Source organism: Bombina bombina, chromosome 1, assembly GCF_027579735.1.
Source record: "Bombina bombina isolate aBomBom1 chromosome 1, aBomBom1.pri, whole genome shotgun sequence".
NCBI classification, from domain to species: domain Eukaryota; kingdom Metazoa; phylum Chordata; class Amphibia; order Anura; family Bombinatoridae; genus Bombina; species Bombina bombina.
This window is the reverse complement of record NC_069499.1, coordinates 1,415,109,546-1,415,132,466: the sequence shown is the minus strand read 5'-3', so window position 1 is coordinate 1,415,132,466 and position 22,921 is coordinate 1,415,109,546. Positions and strand designations below refer to the sequence as shown.

Below are 22,921 nucleotides of genomic sequence, written 5' to 3'. Positions count from 1 at the left end.
TACTCTCATTTATTCTAATTTTACCCTGGTTTTTCTATTGCTCACTAGATTCCCCTAAACCCCCCACATCTTCTTTTGGTTGCCCCAAGTGTTCTTGTGGTCTGACTCTGTATGCATCTATCGCTCTCTAAGGTCCTGGTGATTTAAAGCTTTCTGGTCTGGTGAGATTATCTAAGAAGTATCATCAGTGCTGCATGGTCCCTCAAATATATATATTTTTTTTAATTTTAGCTTGAGAGCTATTTATGTTGCTAAGCAGGGTTCTGGATGTGAAAGAGAGACTACACCAATATATAATATTAAAAAAAAGCATATCTCTCCATGCCTGCGGGTTCTTGTTTATCAGTCCCAAGAGCTCACTCTGTCTCTCACCTTTTCCTTTTCTCTCCCCATCTTACCATGTGTTTCCATCACTTCTCCCTCTCTCTCCCATGTTACCTTGTGTTCCATCACCACTTCCTCTCTCTCTCCCATTTTACCTAGTCTTCCATCATCACCGATCTCTCTCTCTCCTCATCTTACCATGTGTTCCATCACCTCTCCCTCTCTCTCTCTCCCATTTTACCTTGTATTCCATCACCTCTCTCTCTCTCTCTCTCTCTCCCATGTTACCTTGTGTTCCAGCACCACTCCCTCTCTCTCTCCCATTTTACCTAGTGTTCCATCACCTCTCTCTCTCTCCCTCTCTCCTCATCTTACCATATGTTCCATCACCTCTCCCTCTCTCTCCCATTTTACCTTGTGTTCCATCACCTCTCTCTCTCTCCTCATCTTACCATATGTTCCATCACCTCTACCTCTCTTTCCCAATCTCCCTCTCTCTCCCATTTTACCTTGTGTTCCATCACCTCTCTCTCACTCTCTCCTCATCTTACCATATGTTCCATCACCTCTCCCTCTCTCTCCAATTTTACCATGTGTTCCATCACCTCTCCCTCTCTTTCCTAAACTTAACATGTGTTCCATCACCTCTCCCTCTCTCTCTCATTTTACCTTGTGTTCCATCACCTCTCCCTCTCTCTCTCTCTCTCTCTATCTCTTTCTCTCTCGCTATCTCCTCATCTTACCATGTGTTCCATCATCTCTCCCTCTCTTTCCCAATCTTACCATGTGTGCCATCACCTCTCTCTCCCCATCTTACCATGTGTGCCATCACCTCTCCTTCTCTCTCCCTACCTTACCATGTGTTCCATCACCACTCTTTCTCTCTCCCTATCTTATCATATGTTCCATCACCTCTCCTTCTCTCTCCCTTTCTTACCATGTGTTCCATCACCTCTCCCTCTCTCTCCCCTTCTTACCATGTGTTCCATCACCTCTCCTTCTCTCTCCATATCTTGCCATGTGTTCCATCATCTCTCCCTCTCTCTCCCCATCTTACCATGTGTTCCATCACCTCTCCCTCTCTCTCCTCATCTTACCATGTGTTCCATCACCTCTCCCTCTCTCTCCCTATCTTACCATGTGTTTACATCGCATTTCTCTCCAAATCTTACCATGTGTTTACATCACTTCTCTCTCTCCCTCTCTCCCCCTCTCTCTCCCCATCATACCATGTGTTTCCATCACTTCTCTCTCACCATCTTACCATATGTCCATCATCAGTGCTGCATGGTCCTCAAATATTTTTTTTTTTTTAATTTTAGCTTGAGAGCTATTTATGTTGCTAAGCAGGGTTCTGGACGTGAAAGAGAGACTACACCAATATATAATATTAAAAAAAAGCATATCTCTCCATGCCTGCGGGTTCTTGTTTATCAGTCCCAAGAGCTCACTCTGTCTCTCACCTTTTCCTTTTCTCTCCCCATCTTACCATGTGTTTCCATCACTTCTCCCTCTCTCTCCCATGTTACCTTGTGTTCCATCACCACTTCCTCTCTCTCTCCCATTTTACCTAGTCTTCCATCATCACCGATCTCTCTCTCTCCTCATCTTACCATGTGTTCCATCACCTCTCCCTCTCTCTCTCTCTCCCATTTTACCTTGTATTCCATCACCTCTCTCTCTCTCTCTCTCTCTCTCTCTCTCTCTCCCATGTTACCTTGTGTTCCAGCACCACTCCCTCTCTCTCTCCCATTTTACCTAGTGTTCCATCACCTCTCTCTCTCTCCCTCTCTCCTCATCTTACCATATGTTCCATCACCTCTCCCTCTCTCTCCCATTTTACCTTGTGTTCCATCACCTCTCTCTCTCTCCTCATCTTACCATGTGTTCCATCACCTCTACCTCTCTTTCCCAATCTCCCTCTCTCTCCCATTTTACCTTGTGTTCCATCACCTCTCTCTCACTCTCTCCTCATCTTACCATATGTTCCATCACCTCTCCCTCTCTCTCCAATTTTACCATGTGTTCCATCACCTCTCCCTCTCTTTCCTAAACTTACCATGTGTTCCATCACCTCTCCCTCTCTCTCCCATTTTACCTTGTGTTCCATCACCTCTCTCTCTCTCTCTCTCTCTCTCTATCTCTTTCTCTCTCGCTCTCTCCTCATCTTACCATGTGTTCGATCACCTCTCCCTCTCTTTCTCATTCTTACCATGTGTTCCATCACCTCTCCCTCTCTCTCCCATTTTACCTTGTGTTCCATCACTCCTCTCTCTCTCGCGCTCTCTCCTCATCTTACCATGTGTTCCATCATCTCTCCCTCTCTTTCCCAATATTACCATGTGTGCCATCACCTCTCTCTCCCCATCTTACCATGTGTGTCATCACCTCTCCTTCTCTCTCCCTATCTTACCATGTGTTCCATCACCACTCTTTCTCTCTCCCTATCTTATCATATGTTCCATTACCTCTCCTTCTCTCTCCCTTTCTTACCATGTGTTCCATCACCTCTCCCTCTCTCTCCCCTTCTTACCATGTGTTCCATCACCTCTCCTTCTCTCTCCATATCTTGCCATGTGTTCCATCATCTCTCCCTCTCTCTCCCCATCTTACCATGTGTTCCATCACCTCTCCCTCTCTCTCCTCATCTTACCATGTGTTCTATCACCTCTCCCTCTCTCTCCCTATCTTACCATGTGTTTACATCGCATTTCTCTCCAAATCTTACCATGTGTTTACATCACTTCTCTCTCTCTCTCTCTCCCTCTCTCCCCCTCTCTCTCCCCATCATACCATGTGTTTCCATCACCTCTCTCTCACCATCTTACCATATGTCCATCATCTCTCCCTCTCTCTCCTAGGGATGGGCGAATGTTTCTAAAAATTCAAAATTTAAAACGAATTTTGATACATTCGTTCGTTTGAATTGAATTTCGAATGTTTATATAACATTCTAACATTTTTGAATTTTCGTTTTCAAATTTTTCAATAAAATGTGAAAATATTCGTTCGAATAATAGAATATTTTGCTATGTATTCATTCAATTTCGAAATGTAATATTCGAATTTGAATGTGACATTCGAATGTAACATTCAAATTCAAAATAGTATTTCTAGTCTACAACTGTATTTAATAAATGCAATATTCGAATTCGTATGCTACATTCAAATTTGAATGTCACATTCAAATTCAAAATAGTTTTTCTGTGTTTTTTAAATGTAATATTCGAATTTGAATCTGACATTCGAATTAGAATTTAACATTCAAATTATAAATAGTATTTCTAGTCTACAACTGTGTTCAATAAATGTAATATTCAAATTTGAATGCAACATTTGAATTCTAATGTAACATTCGAATTGGAAATAGTATTTCTAGTCTAATACTGTGTTTTATAAATGTAATATTCGAATTTGAATGCGACATTCGAATTCAAAATAGAATTTCTAGTCTACAACTGTGTTTTATAAATGTAATATTCAAATTTGAATGTGAAATTCGAATTTCACATTCGAAATCGAAAGTGACATTCGAAATCGAGTGACATTCGAAAACTGTAAATAACATTCGATAATAGAATTTTTAAGAATATTTGTCAATATTCTATTATGTAAATTGAATTTCTACAATAACATTTGTTCTAACATTCGAATTTGAATATAAACACATTTGCCCATCCCTACTCTCTCCCCATCATACCATGTGTTGCATCACCTCTAATTCTCTCTCCCCATCTTACCATGTGTTCCATCACCTCTCCCTTTGTCTCCCCCTCTTACCATGTGTTCCATCACCTCTCCCTTTGTCTCCTCATCATACCATGTGTTTACATCACCTCTCTCTCCCCATAATACAAATTGTTTGCATCACTTCTCCCTCTCTCTCCCCATCTTACCATGTGTTTTCATCATGTCTCTCTCTCTCTTTCTCCTCTTATTACTATGTATTTCCATCACCACTCTCTCTCCTCTTCTTACCATGTATTTCCATCATGTTTCTTTCTTTTTCTCTCTACCCTTCTAACCTTGTGTTTCCACCACCTCTCTCTCTCCACTTCTTACCATGTGTTTCCATGACCTCTCTCCTCTTCTTACCATGCGTTTCCATCACCTCTCCATCTCTCTCTACCCATCTTAGCATGTGCTCCGTCACCTTTCCCTCTCTGTCCCCATCTTACAATGTGTTCCATCACCTCTCCTTCTCTCTCCTCATCTTATCATGTGTTCTGTCACTTCTCCCTCTCTCTCCCCATCTTACCATGTGTTCAGTCACCTCTCCTTCTCTCTCCTCATCTTATCATGTGTTCCGTTACTTTTCCCTCTCTCTCCCCATCTTACCATGTGTTCCGTCACCTCTCCTTCTCTCTCCCCATCTTACCATGTGTTCTGTCACCTCTCCTTCTCTCTACCCATTTTAACATGTGTTCTGTTACCTCTCACTCTCTCTCCCCATTTTACCATGTGTTCTGTTACCTCTCCTTTTCTCTCCCTATTTTACCATGTGTTTCCATCATGTCTCTCTCTCTCTCCACTCTTATTATTATGTGTTTCCATCACCTCTCTCTCTCTCTCTCTCTCTCTCTCTCTCTCCTCTTCTTACCATGTGTTTAAATCACCTCTCTCTCTCCTCTTCTTACCAAGTGTTTCCATCGCCTCTCTCTCTCTCTCTCTCTCTCTCTCTCTCTCTCTCTCTCTCCTCTCCTTACCATGTGTTCTGTCACCTCTCCCACTCTCTTCCCATCTTACTAAGTGTTCTCTCCCAATTTTACGATGTGTTCCATAACCTCTCCCTCTTTCTCTTTCCCATCTTACAATGTGTTCCATCACCTCTCCCTCTCTCTCCCCATCTTACCATGTGTTCCGTCACTTCTTCTTCTCTCTCCCCATCTTACCATGTGTTCCGTCACCTCTCCCTCTCTCTCCCTATCTTACCATGTGTTCCGTCACTTCTTCTTCTCTCTCCCCATCTTACCATGTGTTCCGTCACTTCTCCTTATCTTTCCCCATCTTACCATGTGCTCCGTCACCTCTCACTCTCTCTCCCCATCTTATCATGTGTTCCATCACTTCTCCTTATCTCTCCCCATCTTACCATGTGTTCCGTCACTTCTCCCACTCTCTCCCCATCTTACCATGTGTTCCGTCACTTCTCCCACTCTCTCCCTATCTTACCATGTGTTCCGTCACCTCTCACTCTCTCTCCCCATCTTACCATGTGTTCCGTCACTTCTCCTTATCTCTCCCCATCTTACCATGTGTTCCGTCACTTCTCCTTATCTCTCCCCATCTTACCATGTGCTCCGTCACCTCTCACTCTCTCTCCCTATCTTACCATGTGTTCCGTCACCTCTCACTCTCTCTCCCCATCATACCATGTGTTCCGTCACTTCTCCTTATCTCTCCCCATCTTACCATGTGTTCCGTCACTTCTCCTTATCTCTTCCCATCTTCCCATGTGCTCCGTCACCTCTCACTCTCTCTCCCCATCTTAACATGTGCTCCGTCACCTCTCACTCTCTCTCCCTATCTTACCATGTGTTCCATCACCTCTCACTCTTTCTCCCCATCTTACCATGTGTTCCGTCACTTCTCCTTATCTCTCCCCATCTTCCCATGTGCTCCGTCACCTCTCACTCTCTCTCCCCATCTTAACATGTGCTCCGTCACCTCTCACTCTCTCTCCCTATCTTACCATGTGTTCCATCACCTCTCACTCTCTCTCCCCATCTTACCATGTGTTCTGTCACTTCTCCTTATCTCTCCCCATCTTACCATGTGTTCCGTCACTTCTCCTTATCTCTCCCCATCTTACCATGTGTTCCATCACCTCTCACTCTCTCTCCCTATCTTACCATGTGTTCCATCACTTCTTCTTCTCTCTCCTCATCTTACCATGTGTTCCATCACCTCTCACTCTCTCTCCCTATCTTACCATGTGTTCCATCACTTCTTCTTCTCTCTCCCCATCTTACCATGTGCTCCGTCACCTCTCACTCTCTCTCCCCATCTTACCATGTGTTTCCATCACCTCTCCCTCTCTCAAACCATATGCCCATTTCTCTACCCCATTGTTCCTTTCTCTGCCCCCACATGTATCTTCCCCATATTGCCATGGCTCCATCATGCCCTGTCTCAGTTTCCCACCTGATTCCTCCCTCCTCTCTTCCTATTAAGTCCACTGAATATCATGCGGCTCTGCCACTCTTGTCATTGCCCTGTCCACAAAACACACATGGCCACTGCCCACAAGTCCCTTTCACCTCAGTGCTAGAATACCAGGAAATATTTGAAGGTATGGTGTATACATTCTGCATGTGTTCATTCAATAATAAATACACACACAAATACACACACAACCACACATTATTTTTTTAAAAAGGGGTAGACCGTAGAAAACATTTTGTCATTACCAAATTTCATAAAAACAAAATAATTAATTTAATTATTTAAACAAAAATAATACACGAAACGCCTGTCAGAATTAAAATGAAATTAAAAAGCATTTCATGAGCAACTAAGCACACAAGCAAAATATACACTAAACAACTGCGCAGATATGTGCTTCTGTTTTATACAATTTATTATTTTACATGTAGTATGAAAGTCACAGGTCCCCGACCTCTAGTTTAGTTGCATAAGGCATCCGGTAGTGGTGGAGAGGGGAATATAATTTCCATTAAATGGATATACAATTTGCTTCTATAATCAAATTGACTTAATTTTCTTCATATTCTTTGTTGAGAAGCAGGAAGGTAGACTTAGGAGCGTATGCGTGTCTAGAGCATTATATGGCAGCAGTTTTGCAAGGATGCTTTTATTAATGTTATGCATTGTGCAATCAATGCCCCAATCTGTTAAAAGCATTCTTGCTCCAGATAAGTGCAAGCAATCTACCTAGCTACACTTTTCAACAAAGAATTGAGTGGACAAATTAAATTTAAAAATATATAAATATTCATATTCCTTTAAATCTTAGAACTTCCTTTACTTTATGTTTTGTTTTGTTTTGTTTGTTCGAAGGATAATTATATACTCTGGCACTAAATAAAGTTCTTATACTGATACTTTTATCACACACAGACATGTGTAGATAGATAGAAAGAAAGAAAGAAAGAAAGAGAGATAGATAGATGATAGATAGATAGATAGATAGATAGATAGATAGATAGATAGACATACAGATAGATACATAGACAGATACATAGATACTTAAATATATAAATACATAGATATAGAGACAGAGAGGCAGATAGATAGATAGATAGATAGATAGATAGATAGATAGATAGATGATAGATAGATAGATAGATAGAAAGATAGAGAGATAGATAGATGATAGATAGATAGAAAGATAGAGAGATAGAAAGATAGAGAGATAGATAGATGATAGATAGATAGACATACAGATAGATACATAGATAGAAACATAGATATATAGAAATACAGAAATACATAGATATAGATACAGAGAGGCAGACAGACATGTAGCTAGAGAGTATTTATATTTGATATATAAATCGATTATTGGTGACCCTGCATGCAGCTGTTGTTACAATTTGTTTTGTAGCATGTGATACGTTTGTACAATAAGACAAAGTTACAAATACATGTGACAAAACAGATGAAAACATGAATATGTAACGTGAGTAAAGCATTGGATCCTTATCTGTCATTAAAACCTATGTTTGCATTTAATCAGTTGTTGTTCTGGTTTAATAATTATACAAATTGATAATGAGCATAATTTACTGTGTCGCATTTAAGTGCAGAGTTTTTGTCATCAGTGACCTTTTTGGCAAGGGAAGTTTAAGAGATTAAAGAGGTTTTAAACTCCATTATTTCCAGCCTATAAATTAGCAGAGATTAGGATCTGGAAGTGTCTTGTCCTCTGTCTAATGGAAACCATACTGCTCTCTGCTCTGCTAGAATAATTGGTTAAAGACTTTGCAGTAGCTCTGTATTCCCAGTCAAGAGGATCAAACAGGCTGAGTTCTTGATGTCCGTGCGCCTGTAATTAATACAGCAATGTGGTAGCTGAGCCGTTAACACATATTAACTGGGAGAGCATTTAATTTGCTCTTGCAGAAAGGATAGAAAATGTTTTTATCTGACCATCTGATGTGAAGGGACAGCTGCATCTACACTTAAAAAGAGATGTAGATACATTGTACAGTCTCTTAGTAAAGATGGTCCAATTGGTCATTTCAAGCTAGCCTGGTGTAGTTTCAGTTTATAACAAAAAATACCAATTATCTAGGGCTTTCACAGATGATAGTGTCCAAAAGAAATCACAGGGGCCAATATGTGTCACTCCAAAGTTTGTTTTTAATCTTTTTCCAATTCCATTTATCTTCCTATATATTTCATTTGTATGGAACATTAAAGTGACAGAAAACACCTTGAGGTTTTTAATAAAAAATTTACGGCTAGATTTAGAGTTCTGCGGCCAAAGGGGTGCGTTAGCTACGCATGCTTTTTTCCCCCGCACCTTTTAAACAACGCTGGTATTTAGAGTTCTCAGAAGGGCTGCGTTAGGCTCCAAAAAGGGAGCGTACAGGCATATTTACCGCCACTACAACTCTAAATACCAGCGGTGCTTACGGACGCAGCCAGCTTCAAAAACGTGCTCGTGCACGATTCCCCCATAGGAAACAATGGGGCAGTTTGAGCTGAAAAATACCTGCAAAAAAGCAGCGTTCAGCTCCTAACGCAGCCCCATTGTTTCCTATGGGGAAACACTTCCTAAGTCTGCACCTAACACCCTAACATGTACCCCGAGTCTAAACACCCCTAACCTTACACTTATTAACCTCTAATCTGCCGCCCCCGCTATCGCTGACCCCTGCATATTATTTTTAACCCCTAATCTGCCGCTCCGTACACCGCCGCAACCTACGTTATCCCTATGTACCCCTAATCTGCTGCCCCTAACACCGCCGACCCCTATATTATATTTATTAACCCCTAATCTGCCCCCCCCCAACGTCGCCGCCACCTACCTACAATTATTAACCCCTAATCTGCTGACCGGACCTCACCGCTACTCTAATAAATGTATTAACCCCTAAAGCTAAGTCTAACACTAACACTAACACCCCCCCTGAGTTAAATATAATTTTATTCTAACGAAATAAAATAATTCTTATTAAATAAATTATTCCTATTTAAAGCTAAATACTTACCTGAGAAATAAACCCTAATATAGCTACAATATAAATAATAATTATATTGTAGCTATTTTATGATTTATATTTATTTTACAGGCAACTTTGTATTTATTTTAACCAGGTACAATAGCTATTAAATAGTTATTTACTATTTAATAGCTACCTAGTTAAAATAATTACAAAATTACCTGTAAAATAAATCCTAACCTAAGTTACAATTAAACTTAACACTACACTATCAATAAATTAATTAAATAAACTACCTACAATTATCTACAATTAAATCAACTAAACTAAATTACAAAAACAAACAAACACTAAATTACAAAAACAAACACTAAATTACAAAAAATAAAAAAAGATTACAAGAATTTTAAACTAATTACACCTACTCTAAGCCCCCTAAAAAATAACAAAGCCCCCCAAAATAAAAAAAATGCCCTACTCTATTCTAAAATAAAAATTGTAAAGCTCTTTTACCTTACCAGCCCTTAAAATGGCCTTTTGCGGTGCATGCCCCAAAGAAAACAGCTCTTTTGCATTTAAATAAACATACAATACCCCCCCCAACATTACAACCCACCACCCACATACCCCTAATCTAACCCAAACACCCCTTAAAAAACCTAACACTAAGCCCCTGAAGATCTCCCTACCTTGTCTTCACCATGCCGGGTATCACCGATCCGTCCAGAAGAGGGTCCGAAGTCTTTATCCTATCCGGCAAGAAGAGGTCCAGAAGAGGGTTCGAAGTCTTCATCCTATTGGGCAAAAGAGGGCATCTGGACCGGTAGACATCTTCATCCAGGCGGCATCTTCTATCTTCTTCCATCCGGCGCGGAACGGGACCATCTTGAAGCAGCCGACGCGGATCCATCCTAACGACGTCCAAAGTCCGAATGAAGGTTCCTTTAAGGGACGTCATCCAAGATGGCGTCCCTCGAATTCCGATTGGCTGATAGGATTCTATCAGCCAATCGGAATTAAGGTAGTAAAAATCTGATTGGCTGATTGAATCAGCCAATCAGATTCAAATTCAATCCGATTGGCTGATCCAATCAGCCAATCAGATTGAGCTTGCATTCTATTGGCTGATCGGAACAGCCAATAGAATGCAAGCTCAATCTGATTGGCTGATTGGATCAGCCAATCCGATTGAACTTGTATCTGATTGGCTGATTCAATCAGCCAATCAGATTTTTCCTACCTTAATTCCGATTGGCTGATAGAATCCTATCAGCCAATCGGAATTCGAGGGACGCCATCTTGGATGACGTCCCTTAAAGGAACCTTCATTCGGACTTAGGACGTCGTTAGAAGAAGATGGATCCACGTCGGCTGCTTCAAGATGGTCCCGCTCCGCGCCGGATGGAAGAAGATAGAAGATGCCGCCTGGATGAAGATGTCTACCTGTCCGTATGCCCTCTTCTTGCCCGATAGGATGAAGACTTCGGACCCTCTTCTGGACCTCTTCTTGCCGGATAGGATGAAGACTTCGGACCCTCTTCTGGACGGATCGGTGATACACGGCGTGGTGAAGACAAGGTAGGGAGATCTTCAGGGGCTGAGTGTTAGGTTTTTTAAGGGGTGTTTGGGTTAGATTAGGGGTATGTGGGTGGTGGGTTGTAATGTTGGGGGGGGGGGGTATTGTATGTTTATTTAAATGCAAAAGAGCTGTTTTCTTTGGGGCATGCCCCGCAAAAGGCCCTTTTAAGTGCTGGTAAGGTAAAAGAGCTTTACAATTTTTATTTTAGAATAGGGTAGGGCATTTTTTTATTTTGGGGGGGCTTTGTTATTTTTTTAGGGGGCTTAGAGTAGGTGTAATTAGTTTAAAATTCTTGTAATCTTTTTTTATTTTTTGTAATTTAGTGTTTGTTTTTTTATGTAATTTAGTGGGGGTTTTTTTTGTAATTTAGTTTAGTTGATTTAATTGTAGATAATTGTAGGTAGTTTATTTAATTAATTTATTGATAGTGTAGAGTTAGGTTTAATTGTAACTTAGGTTAGGATTTATTTTACAGGTAATTTTGTAATTATTTTAACTAGGTAGCTATTAAATAGTAAATAACTATTTAACAGCAATTGTACCTGGTTAAAATAAATACAAAGTTGCTTGTAAAATAAATATAAATCCTAAAATAGCTACAATATAATTATTATTTATATTGTAGCTATATTAGGGTTTATTTAACAGGTAAGTATTTAGCTTGAAATAGGAATAATTTATTTAATAAGAATTATTTTATTTCGTTAGAATAAAATTATATTTAACTTAGGGGGGTGTTAGGGTTAGGGTAAGACTTAGCTTTAGGGGTTAATACATTTATTAGAGTAGCGGTGAGGTCTGGTCGGCATATTAGGGGTTAATAATTGTAGGTAGGTAGCGGCAACATTGGGGGGGCAGATTAGGGGTTAATAAATATTATGTAGGTGTCGGCGATGTTAGGGGCAGCAGATTAGGGGTACATAGGGATAATGTAGGTTGCGGCGGTGTGCGGTCGGCAGATTAGGGGTTAAAAAAATTTAATAGAGTGGCAGCGATGTGGGGGGGCCTCGGTTTAGGGGTACATAGGTAGTTTATGGGTGTTAGTGTACTTTAGAGCACAGTAGTTAAGAGCTTTATGAACCGGCGTTAGCCCAGAAAGCTCTTAACTCCTGGCTTTTTCCTGTGGCTGGAGTCTTGTTGTTAGATTTCTAACGCTCACTTCAGCCAAGACTCTAAATGCCGGCGTTAGAAAGATCCCATTGAAAAGATAGGATACGCAATTGGCGTAGGGGGATCTGCGGTATGGAAAAGTCGCAGCTGGAAAGTGAGCGTTAGACCCTTTCCTGACTGACTCTAAATACCAGCGGGCGGTAAAAAACAGCGTTAGGACCCCCTAACGCTGGTTTGGACGGCTAACGCAGAACTCTTAATCTAGGCGTTAGTTTAGTGTTTAGTGCGTAATGAAACAACTTTGTAATGTACGTTCAATATTTATTTTTCCCCCTTTTCATGTATTTTAGCTCTGAAAATTGACGAGATTCTTATTCCAAGAGCTTTGTATGCAACATACTGACTTATCAAGGCTAACCCTGTTACATATAGTTATCTAATTGGCTTTGGGTAATTCACAATAAAGGTGCGATCGGTCCGTGTATTGAATAAAAGGATACCTTTATTGACACAAGTTAAAACAGAACCTCAGAGTCCACAGAACATCAGCAAGGGTGTAGTGTGTCAGACTGGCTTTAACAGATAACTGCAAAACAATGTATTTTATGCTAATATTACGTCCATCACTGTTTGCAGACTAAAGTCCAGATAAGGCAAAAAGTGGGCGGAGTTTGACTGTTGAAAACAATTTCCAATAAAAAGGATGCTAATTTGTTTTAAAACATTTAGACTTGGGTAATGTTATTTTATAGCAACAAAACAGAAATGACTTGTAATTACAAGGTGCTTACTGTCCGTTTTAGAGGAGACCTAAACATTAGAATTCTCCACCTCTGTGTCACAGTTGCTATACTTGTTTCTTTCATACCTATTTCATTTATAGACGTGTGAAGCAATAAAATTGTGTTCCGGATGAATAATTTCACTATTATTATTATTAATGCACAGACAGATTCACCAGCACTATACATGAGATACACAAAATGAGATAGGGAGGAGAAAAGAAGATATACTTTGCCCTGCTCCCAAGACAGCTTAAAATCTAAATGGCACTTGATGACAAAAGGCGGGTAGTGTTGGCAAACAAGAAACATTTTAAGAAGATTATTGAAAATTTCTTTACAGGTTACAGTCACTCTCTCAAAAAGCGTTTCCTCTGCCATAGTGCATCAAATAGTTTCTTGCTGTGATTTGGCATCTCCGCAGCTGGTAAGCCAAAACCTACTAAATATGAAGCAGATACCAATAAATAAACAGTTATTATAGTTATTATTTGTAATTCTAATATAACCTTGTTGCTAAACTGGGAACCAATGCCCATTATCACTCACTGGTCCCTACACTGGCTCCCCATACACTATACAATTAATCATATTAACCCTAACCTACAAAGCACTCAACAGCCTCACTCCCAACTACTAACTGCAACTACAATCCACATGGTTGTGCTCCCCCACCCTGTAGACTGTAAGCTCTCCCGAGCAGGGTCTTCCTCCTCCTGAATTAATGTGTTTTGCTTAGCATGTATCTGTATCTTACCCCAAATTGCTGTCATTGTATACTAATTTGCAGTTATATAGGAATAAATAATGATAATAATAGTAATCATAATAATACTCATCGTACAGGATACATATGCTTTTAGTGACATAAAAGTCCATTTCAATTCTAACAATGTCACTATAAATAACAAAGCATGTTCATGTATTGGTTATTTCATCATATATTTAACACTACCCATTAGCCTGGAGTTTGCCAATTAGCCTGTAGTTCTATAAATCAAAATAATAGAAATAACTATAATCAGAAAGGCATACATGAGATTGTTTTTGACAGCTGAGCGTCATATGCTTGAGGGGGGTGCATGGTACCTCTCCCCTCTCAGCTGCATGTTTAATGTGAAATAGCTGATAAAGTGCTGAGAGAGAACCAGGAAAATCCTAAACGGATCATTAGAGAGTCAGATTCCCAGGGGGCTGCCATTAAATTATAAGGCAACAGCCATAAAATGTGTGGGGTGGGGGTTACTTATAGGGGCCTTTGACAAAGGGAAGCAAACGTGTCTCTGGTCAATAAGAAAGGCCAGCTCATATATCTGAATATATTATGGTCTAACTTCTCTACAGTTTTCCCATAATTCATTATCTAGTTGTAACATTGCTTGTAACTGTATGTTTGTGTAATTTGTAAAATACAAAATAATATACTTTAATGGCAGATTTATAGCAAACATGGCTAGCACCACTCTCACTCTGACATGTGGTATTAGCTGTATTCCTGAGCACATATTTTATCTTAACCACTTCTACTACTTGAGATCCAGGAAAAAATCTTTGTAAATTGTAATATATATTAGTAACCTTGCCAGTAACAGCTTGTAAAATGTAAGGGGACCACTTAGACAAAATTCAATATATTCCACTAAGAATATATATATATTATGCATTTTTTTTCTTCTTAACAACAGCAATGATGACGCAAGTCTTGTGATTTTGCTACACTTGTGACAAACCACTGGTACCATTTGAATGATACAAAAACATTAAAATGGAAATAGAGTGACCTCAAGAGCATATACAGGAAATATATAATCATTATTTAGGAAATATATACATTATATCATAGTCATCCAGTAGAACTTTAAAAAACAATTAACATTAGACATGTGTAATTCGTTTCCGACGAATCTCGTTTTCAGACAAATTTTGGCCAATTCGGAGATTTGGATGAATCTGAATTTCCGAATCGGCACCATAATGAAAATTCCGAAAACTAATAAATCAGTTTACGAATTTTCAGATCCATTCTTTATTCATATTCGGAATTTTTCATTGTTCTAATCTAAACCGCCATTCCCCGACATTGCCAACACTAACTAAAACACTAAATAAAGCTATTAACCCCTAAACCACTGTTCCCCGATATCACTGACACAAACTAAACATATTAACCTCTAAACCGCAGCTCCCAGACATCGCCGACACTAACTTAACCTATTAACCCCTAAACCGCAGTTCCCAGACGTCGCAGAAACTAACTAAACCTATTAACCCCTAAACCGTAGTTCCCTGACATCACTGACACTAACTAAAACACTAAATAAACCTTTTAACCCCTAAACCGCAGTTCCCAAACATTGCCAACTCTAACTAAACCTATTAACCCCTAAACCGCAGTTCCCTGACATCGCAGACACTAACTAAACCTATTAACCCCTAAACCACCCCCTACATCGACGACTCTAACTAAACCTATTAACCTCTAAACCGCCACCCCCCACATCGCAACTACCTAAATTAAATTATATTAAACCCTAATCCTAACACCCCTTAACTTAAACATAATTAAAATATACCTAAATTAAAGTTACAATTATTAACTAACTACCTATTTAAAAATAAATACAAACTTACCTGTGAATTAAAAATAAAACCTAAGCTAGTTAACATATTACTATTTACTAACTACCTAGTTAAAATAAATACAGACTTACCTGTGAAATAAAAATAAAACCTAAGATTACTAAAAGTAAAAAAAACTAACATTACAAAAAATTAAAACTACAATTACAAAAAATAATAAACACTAAAATTACAAAAAATAAAAAAAACTACCATTACAAAAAATAACTAATGAAATGGTCCAAAATAATAAAAATTATTCCTATTCTAATACCCCGTTTAAAAAGAAAAAAGACAACCCAAAATAAAAAAAACCCTAATCTATAACAAACTACCAATGGCCCTTAAAAGAGCCTTTTCTAGGGCATTGCCCTAAAGTTAACAGCTCTTTTGCAAAAAAATTAAAACAAACACCCCCTAACATTTCAAACCCCCCAAACCCACAAAATAAAAAAACCTAATCTACTCATTGCCCCGAAAAAGGGCATTTGTATGGGCATTGCCCTTAAAAGGGCATTCAGTTCTTTTTCAGCCCATGAAAAATAAAAAAAAGCCCTAATCTAAAAAAAAAAACACCCCAAAGTTTGTAATGTTAGGGGGTGTTTGTTTTAATTTTTTTGCAAAAGAGCTGTCAACTTTAGGGCAATGCCCTACAAAAGGCCAATTATTACAGATTAGGTTCTTTTTATTTTTTTTAATTTTTTTTACGGGGTATTAGAATAGGAATAATTTTTATTATTTTGGATAATTTCCTTTGTTATTTTTTGTAATAGTAGTTTTTTTTATTTTTTGTAATTTTAGTGTTTAGAGGTCTAAGGGTATAGTGAAAGAAACTGAGATACAGATCATGAGATCTGTATCTCAGCAGGACAGAGCTTCCAAATAAGAATGACTGGGGGCTCTCTCATTTTATTGACCAGGGAAGGATACCCTATGGCACTAGTGTCCAATATGGCACTCAAAACAAATTTGCTGGCACTTTCCCCTTGGACTGCCAGCATACTACTTGCTTTCATTGGCTAGGATTATAATGCTTATTTGTATTGTGAATAAATAATATAGATTAATAAGAAAAATACTTTAATGTATCTGTGCTGTCCCTTTACATTTTATAATAAGATAATAATCATCAATTTGGGTACACTCTCTCGAAAAGGTTCCTCACACTTGTCATCAGCTAGTCCCCTTTATGGCAAAATATAACAATCAATTTGCCCTCAATCCTAATTCACTGGGACACCCTAATTTGGGGGGGGTCAAGTGATACCCACTGTGCTCCTGCAACCTGGTTAAGGAAAACTGGTTTAATAGGACATGTAAATCCTATACATCCCATGACACAATGCAGGTAGATGTAGCCAATTATCAACAAAATAGGGAGGCTGCCTTTTCATGGTGTATTTACATTTTTATGAACAAACAAAAATATGTAACATTGCATTGCTGGTTTTTCATGTTCATAATAGAAGATAAGATCTTTTTGTTTAGTGTCCCTATATCAAAGCAAACTAATGGTAAAATACTGGTGAAGCAACACAATTATAGGTAGTAAACACTAATTATACAATATATAATTAATAGGTAGTAAACACTAATTATACAATATATAATAAAAATTTATAAACTGTCAAACAAATTATAACAAATAAACCCGTCTAAATATGTCTAGGAAAGCAACGCTCATGAATAACTTGAAATTGATTTGTAATATACAGGACAGCAGCTACATACAAATTACTGTATACCACTATAACGTATTACTATATACCACCATGTACCACTATACTGTACTATACTGGTAGAAACTGGGTAGAGTATGGGACTTTAAAAAATTCAGGGCAGCTTTAACACTACAATATTGAATAAGGGTGTTGGCACCATCAGCTGGGGTTGCCATATTTCTTGACAAAAATGCAGACTGTGCTAATTAACATAAATTAGCATGAATAATTATTCAGCGGAACTCAGAAACTAAAGTTGCTGTGGTTGATTTTAAAAGATCATTTATTTCAATAGATTCTCACAAACTTGAAAGTTTTGCCATAACTCAACCTTTACCTTTATATTTAATCTCATCTGCCTATATTGCCTTTAACCTTAAAAATACCAGCCATGCTGTTAAATTACCAGCTAGGTGGGGACCCTATGTATGTATAAATATAGACCAAGATTTACTGAACATCACAGGTAGTAATGCATTGCAAGTACATTTATTAAAGCAAATCTCGCATTATAAGAATCCACTAGATTCACTAAAATTTTAGCAAACTTGTCAGTGAGACAAATGTCTCCAATTTCTAGTTTGTATTTATTAATCTGATTCGCTAAATCAGGAGGTTGCTCTCCAAGGATAGTGAATGACTTCTATTGGATATCACTGGGATTTCTGAATATTTTGAATTGTCATTGCGCTTGATCTAACATAGGACTGGCCCCATGAACATCATCCGCAAAGCCTCAACTCTATTTTAGCGCATTTAAAGTAATATTAACTAGGGATGTGCTTTCCTGTATCAGACAGCAAGGAGTATATTCAAATTCACTAGCAATGGTATGTGAGATCTAGATTCATTACTAGGTAAAATGTAGAGTTGTATATTAAAGCAGTGTTTTTCAACCAGTGTGCCGTGGCACACTAGTGTGCCGTGAGAGATCCTCAGGTGTGCCACGGCAGACTGACAACAGTGTGACATATTTTTTAAACTTTGCTTGTTTTTTACTCCCAGTGCAGGGGTAGTTTGAAGGAGGCATGGCATAACAGCACAATACATACAGTATGTGTGTGTTTGTGTGTATGTATATATATATATATATGCTGTATTAGGCTACAATGTGTGATTTTTTTTTAAATTTTGGGATGGTGGTGTGCCACAGGATTTTTTAATGTAAAAAAGTGTGCCACGGCAAAAAAAAGGTTAAAAATCACTGTATTAAAGTAATGTTCATTTACTCAAACTGCATTGCCAACATGCATAATAAGTTTTTAATTTAAAATTAAACCAAACAGAGATTTAACTTGCAAGTGTGTAATATTGCTATATGCTATCATACTAAAACCCTGTAAGATTCATGCATCTTCTATGCATATTATTTTTCATGAGACAATAGCCTTGATACACTTAGATTTCAAGGATTTATAAAGGTATTATATAGGTAATTCCAAATTATCCAAGAGGTCTTATTTACTAATGCATGAGGGAACACTTCAAATATCTTAGTGAATCCATCCACTGGAAAGATTTAATTCAGTGGAAAGTGATGTGGATCCTCAGTAAATTAAGGCTGCTACAATTTAGCCATTTGTCACCCTCTCCAAACTCAGTGTATCTGTGCCATAATGTACTTAAATCAGTGGTTGTTTAAGAGAGAAGTCTACAGCAACAAAAATCTGACCCTTCTGGAAGCAAAAGAGTTAAGGTGTTAATGTCACTCAGCTGTGACTTCTACATCACTTTCCTGGAGGGTTAGTTGTTGCTTGTCACAGAACCCCTTAGGGGTAGTAACCGATCTCCTCTGATGCTTTGCGGCCAGTGTGTTAATTGTCGTCAACGGCTGCTTTATTGTAATCTGGGCACTAGGGTGAAGAATTCAATCCTGTGTGTCTTCCTCTAGGGAAGAACACACACCTGGGTGTTAGGGTCACTTTGGGGGCCATGTAACTGAGCCACAGGGTGTAATCTGAAAATCATTAAGTTCATTTAAAAGCAGAGAAATTGAGTAATAAGATCAGGGACAATAGAAGTCACAGCCCCCATTCCTTCCACCTGCCAGTATTACAAGAAGGATTTACACTGGCCTAGGGGTCCTTCAAAATCATTATACACATGGTAGCAAGCACAAGAGTTTGCCGACATTTCCTGATATTCAGTGACAAAGTATAGCAGGTTCAGACAACCCTCTTAACAAAGTTTGTAAAGATACAGATTTTGTCTTTAATGGGACATTGCAGAATAGTTGGAAATTAGCTTATTCCTCAAATAAGAACTGTTAGATTCAAAACTTAAAAAAAAAAATCCTGTAATTTAACCTTTTTTATGGCAAAATATATTAATGTAGAGTCCTTTCATGTACATAAACATTTATTTAAAGTATAATGAGCCTTACAAATTAGTCAGACACCATGAACAGAAGATCTTAGGTCAGATATCCACTTCTAAAGAACATACTATTTGTTATTATTGCCACCTATCATTAAGTCATTTAACTAATTGTTTACACCAATTACTCATTATATCTTCTGCAGGGAGGATATTCCTATGTACCAATTACTTTTTCAGATTTGTTGAAAAGAAGCAGAACACTTTTTTCCCCTTTAGAATCTCCTGTGCATAGCAAAGTAATAGTGAAATTCTACTGGGTAAGGTAAAGCCTGTCTGCCCTTTATTCTGCGGATCACATCTGTACTAAACTTTGATTTGTCTCTTCGCTGTCATTGGTTTGTTATCATAACTTGTTGTATGTTTCTTTTTCCTCTCTGGAGATTTTGGGGTTTGTAACCTGACATAGCTTTAACTGTACACAGTGGGAAGAAACGTGTGGGATTTACCCTTTCACAGCTGCAAATAGTAGGATAGAGAGAATGAACTATCTGAAGGAGAAAACAGTGATGCTGAGCTAATACTGTTTAAACTCACTGGCTTAGATTCACAATGTTCACAGAAAAAACTCATCCTCTTACGAAATGCAGCTGAGGCAGCTCTCTAAATCTTCATGAATCAACTAGTTAGATAACAGATATTGTAAAAAAAATGGTTGTTGAACACTCAGTGAATCTAGGCTGCAGTTTTGGTACCAAATGCTTTGGGGATACATTTTTTATACATGGAAATCAAATTAAAAGATATATCGCCCTTATTGTGTAGCGCTAACAACGACATTCGTTTTTACATTGTGCGTACACACTATTGCTTATCCATGAAGTATACTAAAAAATACATCTAGCTATGTATGTCTGCTAGAGTTTCTGTCCTTTTTCACAGGCACACACAAACAATGCAACTAGATGCTTTATTTCTCCAGACTTAATGTGATATACTGTATATATATATATTATTTGTATTTTTTTAAATCTCTCTCCCATAATGTCTTACTCCCTGACAAAGTTTGTGAAGACTGGTGCAGCATATTTGGCTGTAGCTTTGCCTTAATTTCTCCTCTCTCTCTCTCTCTCTCTCTCTCTCTCTCTCTCTATCTCTCTCTCTCTCTCTCTCTCTCTATCACTCTCTCTATTTCTCTCTCTCACTCTTTCTTCATAAATATATTTTTTTTTCACATGCTCATAACTTAAAAGATCCTGACAGATTACATTCGAAATTTGTAATGATCCAAATGACAAACAAAGCTGCCACATTTCATCCAATTTTGCCATCAATTCAAAAGTTGTAAGTATTTGAAAGGCTTGATTTGACACAGAATTCACGAACATGAACTATATCTATTAAAGTAAAAAACCATCACTATAGTTAAACCAGCCAGGAGAAAAGTCACTATTCCACTCAATGTCAAATATAAGAAAAAAGTGTACTCATTGTTAGTAATTTGTAGTTACCTTTTTTGAAATCAGTGCATGTCAAATATCTATCATCTATCTATCTATCTATCTATCTATCTATCTATCTATATCTATCTCTAAATTATATTAATAGATAGATAGATAGATAGATAGATAGATAGATAGATAGATGATAGATGCTATAGATATAGTTCTTTATTAGATGTGGAATGTTAGTCCAATAAAATAGTCCAATAGCAAGGTAATATTACATATTGAAATACTATTATTTTTGCATTGAAATTACTGAACTAACATGCCATATTTAAGATTGTGTTTGCCAGTGCTTCATGTTCAACTTGTACTTCTTTATGTGGTGAAATTAAATAGCACACACACCCAAAGAGTTAATATTGTAAGAAAAAAGCACAGCGAACCATAAAAAAATGTTGTATTTGTTTTGCACTTTAAAAGAAAACTTAGTCAGAGTGAAAGTGGTACATATGCAAAACAAGTTACAATAAACTTTATTTAAAAAGCATAAAAGTGAAAGACAAGAACACAAGTGCAAGAAACCTTCCATGCTTCTGTGGTCATCTTCAGGTGATTCTACAAAAAAAGCTCCACCCTGGAGGCGCAAACCAATAAACTTGGTAAAAGTAAAACAAACCTAATAATAGGTTCCTAAGGAAAGATAAAGCAAGTTTCCCTGACTTTTCAGAACTCTTTATATATCTTGTGAGACTTATAACACTGAAGCAATCTTATAAAAAATAAAAACAATGCTTTATTATACAACTATATTTCTCTATCTATATATATCTTTTTTACATGTGCCTCTAAATGATCTGTTTATCCATATGTCTAACTTATATGTACTACTGTGTATTGATATAAATACAGAGATGAGTAACTGTAGATGCAGTCACAGAGAAATATAAAATATTTCAATCAAACTATTTATGTCTATTAAACTAGCTGTTTATCAACCTGTATACAACAAAAGTAACAAGAACTGGGTGTGCTCTGCCTTTCTGTTTTTATTTCTTTCTCTCTGTCTTTCTAGTATCTATCACTCTATCTATCATCTATCTATCTATCTATCTATCTATCTAACTATCTATCTATCTATATATCTATCTATCACTCTACCATCTCTAATAAGCATGCATGCATTTTACTTTGACAGATGTTAGACTTAAGCTCAGAATGGCAGGATATCATTGTTTAAACTAGTATAGTATACTAATATGGAATAAAACATAATGGTGTTAGGGACATTTTCTTTTTCCAGTGAAATCAACAATGTTACTATAATACTTCATGTGTCTGCTACTCAGGTGCATCAATATTTGGTATAAAATGATCTGTACAACTCATTAGGTTTAACCCACTTCCTCCCCAAATTAAATTATCCATCCAAAAATGGGGAATAATCTGACCTTGGAATACTTACATTTCTGTGAGATTCTCTACTAGCCCAAGACTGGATAAACTGGTGATGGTGTTCTTTTCCACACACTGCATCAGGGTCCCATAACAGCGGCAGATCTCAGGGCAAGGGGTCACCAGCCAAGGCAATATGAGGAGGCATGCAAGCATCCAGCAGGTGGGATGCACAGGTGCCCACATCATGGCAGCATCCAGGTGGTACCAGATCCTACAGCTCCTTTGCAGACTTCCGTTATTCCCATAAAGGCTCCAGACTTAGTGCTTCACTCTGCTGCACAACTCTCTCCCTCTCTTTCTGAGCTGTCACTTTGTGTAGGATCACTCTCTTCATCCACTGTATTCAGCCTAAAGTGGGGAGGGGCTGGGAGCAGGGAAACGTCTCTTACTGAGCCACCTTAATGAATACTTAATGTAAGGGATAGGGCTGTCC

The 22,921-nt window shown here is 38.0% G+C and overlaps 1 protein-coding gene across 1 annotated transcript in view; it reads right to left on the bottom strand.

Annotated features, from left to right (window-relative positions):
- Positions 1-22,671, bottom strand: part of NTRK1 (neurotrophic receptor tyrosine kinase 1) — a 221,662-nt gene extending 198,991 nt beyond the window's left edge. The window contains exon 1 of the mRNA XM_053719922.1: positions 22,496-22,671. Within this exon, the coding sequence (XP_053575897.1) occupies positions 22,496-22,671 (176 nt within the window). The remainder of the gene's footprint in view (positions 1-22,495) is intronic.
- Positions 22,672-22,921: the final 250 nt, after the last annotated feature.